Raw genomic sequence first — 19712 nt, 5'->3', positions numbered from 1 at the left:
TGGTCTGTCTATAACCATTAAGATTTTAATGTACATCTTTTTTTAATACGGGTCCCCCCCATGATTCATGAATAGTGGAACGTTCCTATCGTACTGCACATGCGCAAGATTCCCATACCTGGAATATACCTCCTATACCTTAGGGCCCCCAAATCATTAACTCCGCCCCTGGTGCCAGGCATTTTCTTTGTCGCGCATTGAACCTCTGGTGTGTCAGTCATTTATGCCAATGACCCCTTTTATTGATAAATAATAAATAAACGATTTGGCTGCATATGTATATTTGTGTCATAAGGCTTTTTCTAAACTTTCCACAGAGAAAACAAGGTCTGTGTTCATATTATTTCATAACTACTTGTTTTTGAAATATCAATGTTTGGATGAAATTATTATTTAGTTGAACTGACCAGTCAAACAGACTAATAACTATATGATCCTCACTGAAGATTAAAATTAAAATCATCTCGTTACCTGTTCAGTCTGCGCCCATGAGATCCTCAGATTCCTGTTCTTAGCTGACAGGAGAGAAACCTGATGTGCTCCTCTGCTGTTGAGCTCATCCACCTCAAGATGTGCGTTCTGAGATGTTTTTCTGCTCACTACGGCTGTACAGAGTGATTATTTGAGTTACTACTGCCTTCCTGTCAGCTCAGACCCCTCGGATTTATTTTCATTATGCACTCTTAAATTTTGAGCACAGAATAAACTCATACTCAAGGGTTCTAAATGGTGCAACATGGTCTGGATGCGAACCCACCCATAGTATTTCACAGAACTGAAACAAGTTTTATAAACGCACAGTCGCAGAACCGAACGATGCTTGGAAACGAAAACGTGGCCGTAGTTCAGCGACTTTTAAATATGAATTAATAAAACTCAGCCTTTGTTGCAGATCCTCTGTTGTGGTTTTTCCAATCACACATTGATTTAAAAGATTGAACTAAAGATATCTCTCTTTGATGAATGAAGTGATCGAAAAACAATGGAAAAGCAAGTCATATCAGACCACTGAGGGTAAATGATGTAAAAAAGAGGATAAATTAGCTACAGACATGCATGGGACAGCAACTGCAATAAAACTACAGATGACAAAGTGGTTTGTAATGTAAACTCGCTGATCTACTGATCTACGCTCCACAGATTAATGACCCGTGTTCTAAAAAACGATATAAATGATATAAATGAGCACAAACAGTTTTTTTTGTGAATCTGCACTTTAATTTTACATTCCAGCAAAAAAAAATATCATGGCCAACATAATAACCTTGACCTTTAGCGGCTCAGCACAGTGGGGAAAGTGTCTTGATTATATTATTGATGCTTTACCTCAGTCAGGCTGGCAGCTTTCAATAATCCACTACATTAAGCATGGGTTAAAACATATAAGCAGTTCAGTAAGTATGAGACATGTAGTCTCTCTCTCTCTCTCTCTCTCTCGAGTAAGAGCCTTATGGTGCTTTTAGTTCAGATTTAAAAGAGAAGTAAAGAAAAGTAAGGTAATATAGGATTATATGATGCAAATAAGATCCGATTCTATAAGAATCATATTAAACAATTGTCAGAAAGTGAAATGACTAAAAAACAGCTACAAACACACACTAACCTGTAGCACAGAATGTTGAACTAAAAGTGAAAGAGCATATATTTTGGTGAACAATAAGACAAGTAAAGAGTTTCTATAGTGTGAGTTTTTGACATCATGGCTCCAACAGATTTAACTGTTTTTAAGCAGCAAACTGTTCCATTGTTCACATTACAAACATATAATGCCATTTTTCTGCCATGTGTCATTTTCACTTCTTCTTTTCACTTCTCAGAAATGTGTTGTACATTAATATGAACAATCACTGATAGAATGTATTAAAGTGCAAATCATATAAATGGTTTCCTCTTACTCCACAGGTCTGCTGAGAGAACAGCTCAATTCAACCTTCCTGTCTAATAGGGAGTTTGTTATGGAGTGTTTATTTTTATCTCTGCAGGAAGTATGTGCAGAGGAGATTGTGGCACAAACAGAACCAGTTCTCATTTCGGCCAGATTAGACGCTAACATCTTGCACTCCTTCGTCTGCCTCATCAGCTCGTATCTTTCTTCCAGGTTTTTCCTCCCTGACTTCTCCAAGCTCATTCTGCCTCGGACCCGAACCTTCTGTGGAATAAACGCCGGAGTCACAGCTGCTGTGACGGCTGTGTGTCCTGCGACTTTGCTGTGAGGTCTCAGGTGACAGGTGGACCTCCAAGATGATCTCGGGGACCTCCGTGACCTCAGGGTCAGAGGGAAGGAGATCCAGCCTGTCCGAGCAGATCTCCATCTCTGGCTCAGTGCTCAGTAAGCGTGGGGTGTCTGAGGTGCTCGAGTCAAACAGGTACTGATGAGGCAAAAACAAACAGACAAATAAAGAGTGAGCATTAGGCTGAGATTAAAAAAACAAACACAGAAAATGTATCTTCATCTTCATGTCCTTCATCAGCTTTGGAACAGGATTATGAAGAGTCCCACAGACTCAAACTACATAATGATAAGCAGCCAGCTGCAGCAGCTAAACTTTATAAACAAAGCTTTAATGTAGCTAAATCTGAACCTGAAAGGCTCTGCCAGATGTCCCATGTCTAATCTGCACTCTTCTTTTATTTCTTCCCTCACTGGTTGGCACAGGTGCCTTGTGGTTTTCATCAATATGGTTACTGCAACATGCTACCTGAAATATTCATCAAACCCTGGTTACAGATCTTCCGCATCTATATTTCGTTTCAGGATTTCATGAAATCTCATAAAATATGCGCTCGGTGTGGTAAACTTTTTTACTCTCTGACCTGCTTCATGATCTTGTTTCTGGTTGCTGATTAGCGTCTTTGCTCAGTTTGCACCTGACCAGTTACAGTACCTTGACCCTGAGGTCCTTAAGCCTATCGATTTGGATTTGTTTGCCACTGTGTCATTAAAACTGCCTCACCTGCAACTGCAGCTATCTCATTTTTGTTTTTCTTTTAATGTAAAAAACATTTAAATGTGTAGGTAAAATAAACACTTTTATTAGCAAAACGTCTTCCAAAATGTTTCATATTTACACTTTATTATTATTTTTTCCCCCATACACTTGTGTGTGTTTACAAAAAATGTAAAGGATGTTTCATGAATAAAGTGTTAATTTAAAAAGGCTTCAGTGTCCCTGCACATGGAGACCCACTGTAGATTCTTTATCTTATGAGTCAACTGCAACTGCAATTTTTCTTACTGCATAATTATAAATAATTGTATTATTTTTAAAAGGACAACCAGAAACATCCTATGATTGATATGTTCTGGTTGTCTTTTGTAGAGTTGGTGGAATAGAGCAGCTTTATGACCTGCTCTATTTTCCTGACCACTCAGATGCAAGAATAATAAGCAGAGCCTCTGAGTCTCTTTGGTTAACGGAATGAGGAAATAAAGCCCCACCTCCATGGCTGGTAGCTACTTGAGAACAATCTGCCATTTTAGTTAAATACAGGTCCCTACAGAACATCCAACACTTCGATTTATGTGCTTGAACCTTTAAGATAGATTATCTGAAGAACTTCCTGTGTTTTAATATAAATCTGTACCTCCTGGATGTGTGAAGGCAGCGGGACCGAGGGGAAGAAGGTGCTCTTGACCACCTTTACTGCTCTGAAGCTGCACATGAAGAATATCAGACACACTAAGAAACTCAGCCCCAGTGACAACAGGAAGTAGAGAACAATCTGCCAGTAGGGGATCTGACCTGAAACACAAAGGACACTTGTTGCAGGAAATCGTCTGGACAGTAAAACAGAAAATCCCCCAAAGTACACGAACTTTGTCCTGGTTTATAATGTTTATAAGACTGATACTAACTGACCTCAATGAGTTAACAAGCAAGCACCATTTTAAACAGATATAACTGTTTTTTCACTCTGTGAGATCGAACTATACAAGCAAACTATATTAAACAGTCCAAACCTGTAAATATTCCACAAAACGGCAAAACTAACTGGTGCTTGATCTCAGCACTTTGCACCCAGTGTGTTCACTACAAGTTCATGTAGATCACCACCAGGGTATGTGTGTGTGTGAGTGTGTGTGTGTGTGTGTGTGTGTGTTAGCATTGCCAGTGTTTTATTCCACAACTCGGATCAGACAGAAATGCCACAGCACGGAAAAACACAGGTTTAGTGCTAGTGCTAGTAATTATTTAGCATTACTCTTTAGTAATACTCGTTATTGTTGCTATAGTAACAGTTTATATATAGTAACAATCAGACGTAATAGCTGTGATGAAGATTTTGGGCAGGATAAAAGGATTTCTTTGCATTTCCCTTGAAACAAAAGAAGATGCTTTTTTTTTTTATTCAAAAGGGAGAGATAAAGAGGGAGGCAAGGGAACGTATGCTTATAGCTGCTTTAAGGAAATGATAACATAAAATGTTACTATTAATAAAAAAAAAAAAGATACCTCATTCTTTAATAAATTTCTGCTGGTTAATAAAAATAAAACTGAAAATATTTCACTTCTGGGTGGAAACTTGGCTTTGACTCAGGTCACATTGCTATATCACTACATCCTGTATTCGAATGTTGTCCACTATAACTGCACATCTGTAATGCTTTATTTAAAGAGTGTGTTTGTGGCTCTACCAGATGTCCCTATTCTACTTTACACTCTTGTCTTAGTTCTTCCCTCAATGGTTAGCACAGGTGCCTTGTGGTTTTCAGGTGGTTACTGCAACACGTTCTCAGAATTACTGATCAACCCTGACCGTCCTAATCTTCATTAAATTTCAGGATTTCATTTCATTCAAGACTAAACAGTGTGCTTTGTTTTTTTGTTTGTTTTTTTTTTTTTAAAAAAAAAGCTGAGTAAAAAATCAGATCTCGAATCGTAACGTATCACTTTAGGAAGAAGTTATCATATTGTAACGACATCTGGTGCACATTCCCCACGTCGCCACCAGAGGGAACCCTCACCCGAATACTTACACTTATGGGTCATGCAGATTTCACTTCCTGTCTATGGGACTGACATACTACACACTCACAGTTCACTCTTTGAGAAGTTTTGCCAGTTTATCTGCATTACCAAGCCATTTGTTTCCATTGATCTCGTTTGCTTTCCATGCAAGACCAAGTTTCGCTTTTGTCTTTGTACATATTTGGATTTGGGACTTGACTACCCGCATCATTGTTACAGAAAATGTCTGCCAAGCACGAATCCCGCAGAGATTCTACAGCTCAACCAACCACACTGCACACAATGAATGAACAACTGCTGAACACAATTCAAGGACACCCACAGTGACGAGCAGAAGTGGCCAAAATGGCAGTCCCTGACAAGTATGATGGCTCTGCAGAGTCATCCGAACACTGGCAGCTCAGAGCGGTTGGGATGATATTGCACTACGCCTACAAAGGGATCTGGCATGTAAGGATGAATCGATGTCACAGTTTATTAACCTGCCAGTACATTTGGACAATCTCATATGGAACCAACCATCCACCACTTAGCCCTTACCCATGTCCCAAGCTACCATGGATCCTGTACAGCAGGGTGGTGCACGGATAACTATGGAGGAATATCAGCAACGGCTGGACCTGCAACTATGTCTATATTGTGGGCAACCAGGACACTGCTGTGCTACCTGCCCTTACAAGAATCCTCTGGTTAGACTGTCCCATAACCCTCACAGTCTCTATCTACCGGCAAGTCTAGCCCACACTGGTCATGCCTTTGTGGATTCAGGTTCACCCATAAATCTAATTATAATAAATCCAGCTGCAACATTCCTACTGAATATTAATGTTAGCCTGACTTTTGGATACCATCCACAATCCAAGGGGCAGGTAGAGCAATTAAATCAGGAAGTCAGCTGACACTTGCACTCTTATTGTAGCTGTGAACAACACAGCTCCTTCCACGGGCCGAATACACTCAACTCTTTGACCCACTCTTCCACTGGGCTGACTCCCTTCCAGTGTGTGTTGGGTTTTCAGCCCCTGTTGTTCCCATGGTCTGGGGAATCGTCTAATATCTTTAAAGCAGATGAGTGGTATCAACACAGCAGGACCGTATGGGAGGGTGCTCATGTATGGCTACAAAGAGCAGTGTGCCACACAGGCTGACCAAAGACTCATCCTGATTACCAGCCTGGTCAACTGGTATGGCTCTCGACCCGTAAGCTCCACCTCAGACTCCTATGTAGGAAGCTCAGTCCGCGCTTCATTGGACCTTTCATGGTGATCAGGCAAATCAACCCTGTAATGTTTCGGCTGCTACTTTCCTCACATATCGTATATCACCCTCATTCCTCACGTATCATTGCTCAAGCCAGCCTGAATGCCACCCAACAAAGACTAACCAAGTTTCCCTATTTTTCGGTTTTCGGTTTTATCTTTGTACATATTTGCCACACCAATTGTTAATTTCTGTTTTTTGGACTCTGCAAGTTTCCTGTTTGTTCTCGGTGTCTCATGATTTGGATCTGTATGCTCTGTTTTCTTAATAAAACTCCGCACATGGATTCTACATCCACTCCACCCATGTCATTGTTCTGCTGTTTCCTGTAGATAGAACTGGAGGTTTGCTTCACAAATCACAAAGGAGATGAAAATACCTGACTTTAATGAAACCAGTTACCCATCATGCTCCTCAAGGAGTCATTAGCTCTAGCTATTTATTCGTCTGGTGTTTTTTTTTTTTTTATACAGGAACACACTATGAGAAAATTTGGAGGGACTGAGATTCCGAGATTTGAACCTATGAACAAAAAGTGACAAGAAACGCTAAATGTGAAACACAATCTAATTTTAATCTAGTAATGTATTGTTTATTTAGTGCTGGCTCGTGTTCTTTGGAGATTTTACTGACTTCTACACATACATGGCAAAAGTTTATTTCTTTAAATGACAACAAAAGCCTCTCAACTTCAGAGTGTACATTACTATAATAAAACAACAGAATATCCAAAATTCCTACATTTGAATTCAGGTGAATTAAATGTTCATATTTTCATCCAGAATTTACAGAAGAGCACAAAACTCCAGCAACCTGTTTCAGTTTCTTTACTTGTCCTAATCTTACCATCTGTCTGTATGCAGTAGATAGGACTGAAAGCACTGGTCTTCTTGTAATAGTTATCTTTAGACTGCACCCTCACGCAGTACCATGTCCAGCTCTCCAGCTCAGGCAGAATCACCAGATTATTGGAACTCGTTAGATTATTAGGCTTCTGTACAGAGAGAAAGAAAGAGTGTTTACAGAAGTGAGACAGACAAGACGAGCGCTCCATTAGCTAATCTATTACCAATAGCATTATCTATTAACAATAGATTAACAATATCTATTATTAGCGCCTGGTAGCCCCATCCCTTTTCCAGTAGGCAAGTGATGAGTACATCAAGTGTCCAACATTCACCACTTTGAATAAGTGAAAAATATGCATACTTGAAGTGAACTACTTCATCGTGTTGGAATTTTTAGTGTGAAGACAAGACACCTGAACCTTTCTACTACAACAATGCTGTACGATAGAGTTAAATTATGCAATTTGGGACACACCTTTAATTATACTGATGGAAACATGGTCAGTGCTGCTCTCCATAGAAGCCTGCGAGTTTCTTTCATTTTCTACTTACTAGAAGATTTATTTAATTATCAAATGCTTGATCACGATCATTAATCCTTTCAATGGAATCTTTCTTATTAACAAACTGAAGCTTGGTCCTATATATCTCAGAACAACACAGGTGTGTAAAAAACAGAAAAGGAACTGAATATGATGTGATTATTTCACAAGTATGTGCATTAATAAGGCACGGAAATGAACTGGTTAGATTTCACAACCCAACCACAATCCAGCTCAGCCAGCTCAACTAGGTAAAACATGAGGAAAAATCTGAAAAGTGCATGTGACAAACACTAAAGGAATTACAGCAGAACTAAAAGTGATATTCAATAAGAAAACTGATTAGGGGAAGAAATGTTTTCCTTGATTAAATACATGAGAAAGTCAATAGTGTTTGGTATTCAGCGTTATACATTCACTGAGCACTTATTATTAGGAACACTGAACTAACACTGGTAGTACTACTGATACCTCCCGGTCTGGATTTTACATGATGTCGGAAACGCTTCTTCAGGATTCTGGTCCATGTTGACTATATGATCACATCAGGCAATTCCTGCAGATTTTTCAGGTGCACTTTCCTGCTGTCAATCTCCTGATTTCCACATCCCATACGAGTTCTACCGAATTCAGATCCAGTGACGGGGAAAGCCAGTGAAGAACATGAGGATCCAGATCATGCTGTATGTAGCCTTTAGAAGATTAAATTGTGGCCATTATGGGACGCTCATGATTAGCAACAAAACTGTGACAGACTGTGTCATTAACGGTTCAAAGTGGCAAGAAGACATTCCCCACACCATTACACCACCTCCACCAGCCTGGACTTCTGACACAAGGCAGGTTGGGTCCATGGGTCCATACTGTTGATGCCTCTATCACCTGTGTGCTTCAGCAGAAACCTAGATTTATCAGTCTTCATCTGTCCAGAGTTAGTGAGTCTGTTCACCCTCAGCTTCCTGTTCTTGGAGCCAGAAGTGGAACCTGACATGGTCTCCTGCTGTTGTAGCTCATCCAGCTCAAGATTTGAGATGTTGTGTATTCTGAGATGCTTTTCTGCTCAGTACAGGATGATGATTACTGAGTTACTGCAGCCTTTCTGTCAAGTGAAACCAGTCTGCCATTCTCTGTTAACCCCTCTCACCAACAAGGCCTTCACAGATCTGCTGCTTCTTTAATGCATCATTCTGTATAAACTCTAGACTCTGTTTTTGTGTAAAGTGCTCAGTGAGTGTGTAATAGAATAGAATAGAATACAATAGAAAAGCAATAAAACTGATTTAACATTCGTACAAAATTTTGGATTAGAATTTAAACCAAAATGAGAAGGAAAAATAAATCTAAGCACTTTCTAAGACAGGTTTCTAAAGTTGACCCCTGCCTAGGTGATGCGGTTGTGTCAAGGGAAGTTAAAAGAAAAGAGGAATTGATAGAAAATGTCAATAGGGTGCAGTTGTGCATGTTTTTAAAGCTGTGGTCAGGTTATAGCGATGGTTTTATTGTTTTAAAATAAAATTTGAGAAGTGAAACCATCAAAACTAACCAACCAGCAAAAACAATTAACGCAATCGCTAATCTTCAGTGGCATGTTAATTACTCATCCACTGCAATCTCTGCTTTTAAAGCTCACTCATGAAGGAGCGCTGTGTGTTGGTGTGACATCCGGTAACGCACGCGTGTGACGCATCCAGTAACGTCCGTGTGTGTGTGTTTGTGTGTGTGTGACGCATCCAGTAACATTCGCGTATGTGTGTGTGTGTACATACCTGTGTTGAAGAGCTCTTTTTCCAGTACTCTATAAAGTAGTACATATTCGGTAGATGTTCCTTCATGGAGCTATTGGTGAAGGTCAGAGGGTCGGTGATCGCAACCTGCAGCAAGCCTTTCACAGGGGTCACATTCACTACAGAGGGCGGCCCAATGACAGCTGTGGAGAATTGAAAAATTTGGTCAATTCTGAATTCATCTAAATAAAACTCATCACACACCAGGCCTGTGGTTCATCAGCCCAAGCTCATGTTTATGATTTTTACAGTTCAGTCAATTACAGGACGGACGAGCTGAAAAGATCCATGACTGTGCCTCTGAGTCGTATTTCCACATTATAAACTGACACTGATATCTGTCCAGTCTCATATGTGTGCAGCTGAAATGGACTTTGCTCCTGTTTGGTCATTTAAATATTCAGCATTGAATGTCTTTGTCATGTGACACTCCACAGTGGTGGTAATATAAAGCTCATGTAAAAGTAGACACTCAGGAAGTATTTCTGTACCACCCTAGGAGTGATATATTCAGAGAAAAGTTCCAAAACAACATTTTTTTTCACACAAATGTTTGCATCTTCAAAGTAAATGGTGATATCAAACCCATTTCTGCTCTATTTAAAGCCCCAAGTGCTAAAATTTCAAGGCTTCAACCATCTTCAACCAGTAAAATTCTGTGTAAGGTTATCCAACAGAGGGCAAAACACGTGAATAAAACACACTGAAAGCCAACAGAGACCTGACTCAATTTATATCAGACTGATATAAAATTATTGTTTATACACCACTGTACTGGTAAAAAGGACTAATAGCAAATAAATTTGACTAAAAGTCAAATGTTTCTCTCAAATTTTTAGATCAGGGCATCTCCAAAACTGCAGCTCTTGTGGGGTGTTCCTGGTCTGCAGTGGTCAGGATCTATCAAAAGTATCCTTTAAGTCCTGTAAGCTGCAAGGTGGGGCCCATGGAGGCTCATGAAGGCTCACAACTTACAGGACTTAAAGGATCTGCTGCTAACATCTTGGTGCCAGATACCACGGCACACCTTCAGGGATCTAGTGGAGGTCATGCCTCGATGGATGAGGGCTATATACACACACACACACACACACACACACAGGGGTTGGACAATGAAACTGAAACGCCTGGTTTTAGACCACAATAATTCATTAGTATGGTGTAGGGCCTCCTTTTGCGGCCAATACAGCATCAGTTCGTCTTGGGAATGACAGATACAAGTCCTGCACAGTGGCCAGAGGGATTTTGAGCCATTCTTCTTGCAGAATAGTGGCCAGGTCACTACGTGATGCTGGTGGAGGAAAACGTTTCCTGACTCGCTCCTCCAAAACACCCCAAAGTGGCTCAATAATATTTAGATCCGGTGACTGTGCAGGCCATGGGAGATGTTCAACTTCACTTTCATGTTCATCAACCCACTCTGTCACCAGTCTTGCTGTGTGTACTGGTGCATTATCATCCTGATACACGGCACCGCCTTCAGGATACAATGTTTGAACCATTGGGTGCACATGGTCCTCCAGAATGGTTCGGTAGTCCTTGGCAGTGACGCGCCCATCTAGCACAAGTATTGGGCCTAGGGAATGCCATGATATTGCAGCCCTGCAATTCACTCTGGGCATGCAACAGTCTGGGTGGTACGCTTCTTTGGGGCTTCTCCACACCGTAACTCTCCCGGATGTGGGAAAGACAGTGAAGGTGGACTCATCAGAGAACAATACATGTTTCATATTGTCCACAGCCCAAGATTTTCGCTGCTGGCACCATTGAAACCGACGTTTGGCATTGGCACGAGTGACCAAAGGTTTGGGTATAGCAGCCCGGCCATGTACATTGACCCTGTGGAGCTCCCGACGGACAGTTTTGGTGGAAACAGGAGAGATGAGGTGCACATTTAATTCTGTAGTAAGTTGGGCAGCTGTGGTTTTATGTTTTTTGGATACAATCCGGGTTAGCACCCGGACATCCCTTTCAGACAGCTTCCTCTTGTGTCCACAGTTACTCCTGTTGGATGTGGTTTGTCCTTCTTGGTGGTATGCTGACATTACCCTGGATACCGTGGCTCTTGATACATCACAAAGACTTGCTGTCTTAGTCACAGATGCACCAGCGAGACGTGCACCAACAATTTGTCCTCTTTTGAACTCTGATATGTCACCCATAATGTTGTGTGCATTGCAATATTTTAAGCAAACTTGTGCTATTACTCTGCTAATTAAACCTTCACACTCTGCTCTTACTGGTGGAATGTGCAATCAATGAAGATTGGCCACCAGGCTGGTCAAATTTAGCCATGAAACCTCCAACACTAAATTGGCCAGTGTTTCAGTTTCATTGTCCAACCCCTGTGTGTGTGTGTGTGTGTGTGTGTATATATATATATATATATATATATATAAACACCACAACAAAAGTGAAAACGTCGGTAACATCGGAAACAAAACCTGGCATAACCCCACAAGCGAACACGTGATTTACTCATCATGTCAGTCTGAGAGATGGATGAAAAACAAAGTGCTGGAGAATGTTTACAGAAGGAGAAAATATGAATCCTAATGAATCGACTGATGCTTTGATTTCTGCTGACGTTTATCCAGAGCACTTTTTCATGGGACGTTATTTTTGACACTCTGAAAACTCTGCAAAAGTGCTGCATTAATGTGAGAAGGCTGAACGCTAAAAAGCCTCCTGAAAGAGGAGAAGAATGTGCTACTGCTCACAATAACTCACTAGCATGACATCACTTCTCTATGCTACATCTGATTAGTGAGGTGTGTGCAATGTTCAGTAAAGACACGCCCTTCAGTGTAAAAATAGAACCCAACAGGACTCCTGAGAAATCTGCAGGAGCATTTATAACAGTGTTTAGAAGAGAATACAATAACAACTCTGTGTGCTTTCTTTTAAATGAAAGCCAATTAGCTTAGCCTCTAGCCAAGTTCAAAAGGTTATTTTCTAGGTGACTGAGGCCTTCGGGAATATTTCTCCGTCTAACCAGAAGAACTTTCGAATAAACGTGAGAAATCTTACCATCTCTGTCGGGACAGAACTCCTTCTCGACCCAGGGTGAAACCATGTGGCCGCTCTGAGCCCTGAGACGCAGCAGCCACACGCCCAGATAATGCAGCTGTACTGAGGAAAAGTCACAGATGTGCTCAGGCGTCGACTCACACAGAGTTTTCCAGTCCTGCTTGCTTTTGGTCTTTTTCAGCTTTTTCTTAAACATCCTGGAATTGTGCAGAAGGAAGGTTGATTAAGAAAAAAGAAAAAATGACTGATGCACTGCAAGCGTTATACTAAGACACTTTTAACTATTAAAAACAAATACTGCTTTATTCCTTTATTTGCACAAGTTTCAAAAATCCACAAGTCTTTAACTAATTGACGATATTTCATGCACTTGTGAATCGGAAGCCACTTAGAAAGTTTTAATGTACAAATAAAAACAATATCTAGCTAGATATCAGGAACAAGTAAACATTACTGTGGGTAAATCAACTGCATTATAAAACTGTGAGCCTTAAAAGTGCCAGAAAACAGACAGAAATTTTGCAATCACTTCACTACTACTGAAGATTGGTTTGCTGTGTTGTGTGTGTTTTTTTATAGTTCTTTCACTTTGAGGCTGTTTTAAGCTCTGTCCATGTGTAACTAATGTCATGTTTGACTTTTCCTGCAAGCGATAATCTGCAGGTTGGACTGACGTCAAATTCCACCTCAGCACATTCGACTTGTAAAGTGGAAAGGGTTCAGTGGCATGAAAATGTAAACAGTGTTTCAACAAAAACTGACCAGCGTGCAATCATAAAGCGTTCATAACAGAAAGTCATGCATATGAATGAGTCTTGCTTGCCTACAAAGCCACAAATGGAGCAGCTACCTCTGACCTCAAAGCTCTTATTAATCCTCACACTGCACCTCGCTCCCTCAGATCTACTAACACTGCTCCACTGATCCCACCATCACTCAGGGTAAGAGGTAGGTATACATCTAGACTCTTCTCTGTTCTGGCACCGAGGTGGTGGAATGAACTTCCCTTAGATGTCCAAACAGCCGAGTCACTGGCCCCTTCCTGGAGCACTTAAACTAGCTCTTATTTTCCTGGTTTGTTTCATGCATTTATAAAAAATGTTGGCATCCTAGTGATCTGATGGTGACCTAGTGATCCAGTGTTGATGTATTCACTGACAGAGATTTTGAAGGCACTTTTGTACGTCACAGCGTCTGCCAAAAGCCAGAAATATAAATGTAAATGATGAACAGAAAGAATTGGACTTTGCTAAGGACTTTGCTAAGCTCTGGTAGTTATGACTTCCATCAACTCCAAGCTGCTGTTACAGAAACACCCAAAGACACATCTGTTATATTCATTAATGGTGAATATTCCACATCTCTGAGTTCTTTAGAGCTACTTTATCTGTTTGTGCTCCTTATCAGGAAGTTCAATCATAACACTGTGGTTTTGGATTCTGTCTTATCAGCATAGGAAAAGCAAAGCCTGTTTATTACATGTAGTCGTTAAACAAATCATATATGATCATTAGAAAAGCAGAAGGTTAATTAATGAATGCAGTGTTCGGAGATCAACTTACGCCAGATACTGAGCGGTGAAGGTAACGCCGCGTGCGACGTCCGGCGCCTGAGCCGCATCCCAGTCCCATTTCAGCACATAATTCATGTTGAGCGTCTGAATGGTGACGTTCTCTGGGACAGGTAACTCCGAACACACTGCAGACACAAAGATTTTTACATTATTATTAGTACAAATGTACCTCTATTTACATGGTTTTAGCTGCCATCATATCCGGTGTTTTTTTAATGATAAGAAAAATAAATAAATGAAGAAAAAAAAAACTAATTTCAGTTTACGTAGCTGTATGTTAGTCTACAAAAAATATTAATAACCCATAAAGATAAAATTTAAAACATTTAAAAAAAATCACCTAAAAACAAAAAAAATGCAACATCTGATAAAAATAAATGTTAAAATATATAAAATAATATAATTATTAACAAATAAAAACATTTAAAAGCTCAAACATTTTTTGAAATATTTGAAGCAATGAGTTCCAGTGTTCCGCTGTATGGCGGCATTGTTTCGCAGCACTTATTTCAAACCTGTGTTTGTGTAAGGTGTTATTCATCTCAGTGTCTTCATTTGCATCAAATTTGTGTCTTTAATATTTGTCACCATGGCTATGGAGAAAGCTCCTACTGCTGCCGCCACCGGCTACAGAGCGTCATGAAGTATCGATGGAAGATAAGGTGGCTTTGATAAAATGCCATGAAAAGTGTGATAAGGCATGAATTTCAGCCCATTGTGCACACTGACATTGACACGTTTTGTTCTGTTTTTTAATAAGAATTAAAAATATATATATATTTAATGAAAAGTCCTTAAAATTATTAAACTATCGAACATCATTTGGGTTTATGAGCTGTCTAGGTCATTTTTTTTTAAAGTGTTTTATTCAACTTAGGTTGCTTTTTTATTCAAGTTGTAAGACTTGGAAGGAATTAACTATTAAAGCGAGGTGTTTCTGTGTAGTAATGGCATACTAAGGCCCAAAGCACACAGCCATTAGGGGAAAAACCTCCTGAGGTCTGGTCGAAAAGTGTTTCAAATCAGTCTCTGAATTTGTTAAACATATTTAAGAAATTTAAATGGCACAACGAAGAGAAATGACATGTAATGTTGATCTTTGCTCAGTATGATGATTCATATTACTGCGGCTGTACAGTGTTACGGTGTTAGTAAACCTTCCCTCGAAATCAGTGGGATTAGGTCACAGATCTAAATTTACCAAGCTGTTAAAACTGTCATCAAGGAAAATCCAGGAAATCCATGTGCTACAATGTCTAAACAAAAGATCTGGACAAACGATGCTATGGTTACGCCATTACCTTCCTTAGTTTTTTCTTTCATACCTCATTTACTTTTACCCCTTTTACCTTAACTTTATCACACGCTGTAACATGCACTTAATTCCTTTCTGCATCAATTCATGTCATTTACTTTTCCTTTCCATTTTGCCGCACGTTAGCAGTTACATTACATTAAACTCCAAAAGTACTGACATCCTTCCCAAAAAAAGGAAGAAAAAAAAAACAGCAACGAAATGACCAGAAGACAATTATCATTTTATTTCTCCAAAAATCAAAAGAAAAATACTTTTCCTCACTGAATCTTTTTAAGTACTTTTCTCTGCAAATTATTTTTAAATGATTTTGCTAGAGCCATAATGAAGAGATTATTACGTTCTATATTGCAATCAGCACAAACCTAGGGCTCTTAAGAAAAACACACACACACACACTGTTAGAGAGCAAATTAAATCATATCAGGATGTTAGGATGCGGAGGTCAGAGGGAAGAGAGAGCCTTTACTGTGGTCTGGAGTAAAGAAGTAGGTTGATATGTACAAAAGTAAGAACATAAAGGAGCTTAAAAGGTTACACATGAAGCAGGAGCCTGTACCAGGTAGCGACTCAGTGCTCTTAATCTCCACTACTACTGTTCAACACGGGCACCAGTTATCAAGAACCTACAACAAATCACTCATTGTGTGGAATTTTATTTGCATACTCCTTCTCATGAAGTGCGATGATCGGCATCAGGTATTAAACTGCTGTTGTTGTGTGTGTGAGAGACAGAGAAAGATAATTGCTACTGCCTTCATGTAATAAGGTCACAGGTCTATTAGTCATACTTCGATGGTACTGAAGCACATTTCAGACACACCTCAGGATTGCGGTGTGTGTGCGTGTACATGCACGTTTGAGCGTGGCCAGCAGCAAAAAACAGAAAACAACTAAAAAAAACCTCAAACCTATACAAATAAACACACTCAGCAGGAGGAAGAGGATCAAAACCTGTTTTTCTACACCTACTTTCATGAGTAAAACCCTGAAACTTCATACACATGCACACACACATACACACACACACAAAGAAAATGCAAAAAAGTTGCACATCGTGAGGGGGAAGTGTCCCACACCGAGACATGTTCCTTTACTCGTGACTGTCTGAAGTTACACAATCGTGTTTTTGTAAATTTTCCACACTCTAAGGATGTGGTGGTTTTCTCTGGGTTCTGCTCCAGCTGCATGCAAAATACGGCCTAACACATTCAACTGTGGAGGCCAAAAAGTGCTCGTTTTGTGGCTTATTTCATCATTTGTGAGGCATCTCGAGTTTCTTGTGTGAATTTTCCAGTACAGGATTCAGCTTTTAAGCTCCTACCAGTGAAGACACACACTGTATGTAATGGCATTGCTTTTCTATGAGAGCATGTTACACGTGAAAATAAAAGAGGGCTTCGGCTGAATGCGTGGTGTGATGATGTCATCCGACACGTTTCGGCCTGAACCTGTGGAAAATCTGAGTCGTATTTATTAAAAACTATAATCTTCTCCGAATATCGTGGAATCCTCAAGAGACATCAAAGCAATTTTATTATGAATCTGAGTCAGGGCTCTGGCACCGTATGAAGCCGAGGGCAAAGTTTTCTGATGTTTTATACATTTAAAAAAAAAATCATCATTCCATCAACATTATTATTACTAGTAGTAATAACAGTAATTATAACAGTAGTAACAGCAGCAGTGGTAGTAATTGTTGACCGAGTATACACATATACCACCACTTACACTGTTTCAACTTCCATCATTTTTTACTTCGTGTTCATAATAACACAGAAAAATAAGTACAACTAATGTCAGTTGATACAGCTTTATGTCGGTCAGCAAAAAATAAAAAAAATTAAAAACCCATAGAACCACATAAAAATAAATGTAAAAATATATAAAGTAATGTATAAAATCATTTTAAAAAGGTTTTTAAGTACTGTCTTATTTACATGATGTTTACATGAATTTATTCGACTTAAATCATTGGAGCGAATTAAACAGTGCTGAGCAAAATTAACAGTACCCTAATTTTTTTTTTTTAAATAACCATTTTTACTAGATATTTATTTTATGGCTTCTGCATTTTTGAGTCAGGAAAAAAAAAGATTTCCTTTTTTTTGTTAGAGTAAAATGTGTTCTTTAAAGTAGAAATACAGAAGCATATAATTTCATTCTTTTTGAGAGCGATTTGTTTTCAAAACAATTCTTTACAAGACCCTGCACACATTGTATATTTCATTGTTGAACTGGTAACAACAATTAAAGAAGCAGGAGAATAGAATAATAGAGGAAGAATAATAGAAGGAAAGAAGTACTATTTAAAGGTATTACTGCAACTAGACAAGATTTCCATCCCAGTCTTATTTACTGCTGTCTTTAACTGCCTTTGTGATCTGGACATCACAGAGAAGCGGACTCAAATAAAAACAACCCCAAGCTGTTAAAACAGTCCTCTAAAGAGCACCGTGTCACATAACCACCAACGTCCACTAATTCCCCGTCTTCTAAATGACTAACCATTTTTTTCTCAACTGAAGAGACTGTGTGAAGACTCAAAACTGTTAACTAATTAAAATAATAATAAACAATGAATAACTGATGAACCGTGTTTGGTGCTAACGAGCTGCTACTGTATAGCAAGAAGACAGAGGCGAGGCTTAAACCCTCTATAGAGCACTTCATTGGATGAACACAAGACTAGTACAGGACGAATCATCAGATAAATGTAATCATTATCATCAGCAAATTAAAGCAAGAATATGTCTGTTCTTTTAATTTATATACACACACACACACTATATATGTATATATATATATATATATATATATATATATATATATATATATATATATATATATATACACTCTACCAGTCAAAAGTTTGGACACACCTTTTAATTCAATGTTTTTTGTTTAGGGATTTATTTTCTACATTCTAGAACAATACTGGAGATTTCAAAACTATGAAATAACACACATGGACTTAAGTAATCCATATGTAATGACAACAAAAAACAGTCAGTTGTTATTTTAAGACACGAAGGTCAAGTGTTCTGGAATAGTTCTTGCAAGAACAGTATTGTCAAGTGCATTTGCAAAACCCATCAAGCACCATGATGAAACTGGCTCACATGAAGACCATCCCAGTAAAGCAAGACCATAACTGACCTCTGCTGCAGAGGAGAAGTTCATTTAGAGTTACCAGCCTCAGAAATCACCAATTAACAGCACCTCAGATTAGAGCCGTTATGAAGGCTTTACAGAGCATCAGTAGCAGACATATCTCAATATCAACTGTTCAAACGACATTGTTGTGTATTTCAGCCGCCTTCAGCATTGTTTTACAATGTAGAAAGAAATAAACATCAGGAAAGACCATGGAATTACAAGGTGTGTCCAAACTTTTGACTGGTATTGTATATGTGCAGAATAATAAATAATATATATATATATATATATAAACTGCTTTGTAAAAGTATACAGTTACTGCACTAATCCCTTCAACCAGTATTGTTTTTGGAAAGATTTCCATATTTAAATAAATTGCTTTTTTTTGTCTTCTACAAAAGTTAGATATAAAAAGTTCATATATTTTTCTTTATGAAACTGCTGCCCTGTGCAGGTTGTTGCATACAGATGTGTGTGTGTGTGTGTGTGTGTGTGTGTGTTCCCCCGGGACCAAAGAATGTACTCTATCTATCTATCTATTAGCATAAAGTGCATCAGAAGCTGTTTAAATGTTTAAAGTAATAATATATATTAATATAATATATAAATATATTTACATGTTTAAACAATAATATATATATCATTACTACAATCACACTTCTCATTGTTGTTTTAAAGCCTCAGTGCTTATTACGTATTATGTATTTTTGAAAAAAAAACAATTAACACTGTAAACACATAAACAAGTTGATGTTAAATATAATAAATAATAAAAAGTGGCATGACCCTACCGACTGCTGACCAGCACAGAAGCAGAGCAGAAACACGCAGAAACACCGCGAGCAGCTCCATCTTCACTGTTAAAGGTGAGCTACTGATTGTAAGTAGTCCTAAATGTAGTCTAACATCTCCTTTATGGGTCAATCTGTATAATTAAGAACAAATCTTTCGTCGGATCGCGATTTAAAAACGTCACTTCGGATATGTTTTGGTATCGACCTCGAGCTCATTTTCCTCCCATCCGCATTCGGATCCGCATTCGGCCAGTCCCTGCAATGTGATTGGTTCGTGAGAATTACAGCCAACATGGCGGACGGCATATCAATCCGCATCACCAGCCATCTCAGGCGCAGGGGGCGGGATTTGTCCCAATGCGGGTGAGGAAAACAGAGCAAGACGCGTCTCGTGAGTGTTCTTGCTTCCGGGTTATGAACGGTGTCGGGTGTTTATA

At 39.1% G+C, this 19712-nt stretch overlaps 1 protein-coding gene across 1 annotated transcript; it reads right to left on the bottom strand.

The window, feature by feature from the left end:
* Nucleotides 1-1487: 1487 nt before the first annotated feature.
* LOC131355034 (interferon alpha/beta receptor 1a-like) lies at nucleotides 1488-19536 on the bottom strand. The gene is made up of 7 exons (XM_058393213.1): nucleotides 19273-19536; nucleotides 13997-14132; nucleotides 12435-12631; nucleotides 9387-9547; nucleotides 7077-7224; nucleotides 3586-3743; nucleotides 1488-2369 (listed from the first exon to the last, which is right to left on the bottom strand). The coding sequence occupies exons 1-7, from the start codon at nucleotides 19331-19333 to the stop codon at nucleotides 2040-2042; spliced, it is 1191 nt and encodes a 396-aa protein (XP_058249196.1). The 5' UTR covers nucleotides 19334-19536; the 3' UTR covers nucleotides 1488-2039.
* Nucleotides 19537-19712: the final 176 nt, after the last annotated feature.

This window comes from Hemibagrus wyckioides, linkage group LG06 (genome assembly GCF_019097595.1).
Source record: "Hemibagrus wyckioides isolate EC202008001 linkage group LG06, SWU_Hwy_1.0, whole genome shotgun sequence".
NCBI classification, from domain to species: Eukaryota; Metazoa; Chordata; class Actinopteri; order Siluriformes; family Bagridae; genus Hemibagrus; species Hemibagrus wyckioides.
Note: the sequence above shows the minus strand (reverse complement) of the source record. Positions and strands in the feature narration are given on the sequence as shown.

Excerpts from the sequence above, each read along its gene's own strand:
- LOC131355034 (XM_058393213.1), bottom strand. The coding sequence starts at position 19,333 with ATGGAGCTGCTCGCGGTGTTTCTGCGTGTTTCTGCTCTGCTTCTGTGC. Across the intron at positions 14,133-19,272 it reads TCTGTGCTGGTCAGCAGTCG|TGTGTTCGGAGTTACCTGTC; the intron begins GTAGGGTCATGC and ends TTGTGTCTGCAG. Across the intron at positions 3,744-7,076 it reads CTACTGCATACAGACAGATG|GTCAGATCCCCTACTGGCAG; the intron begins GTAAGATTAGGA and ends TTTGTGTTTCAG.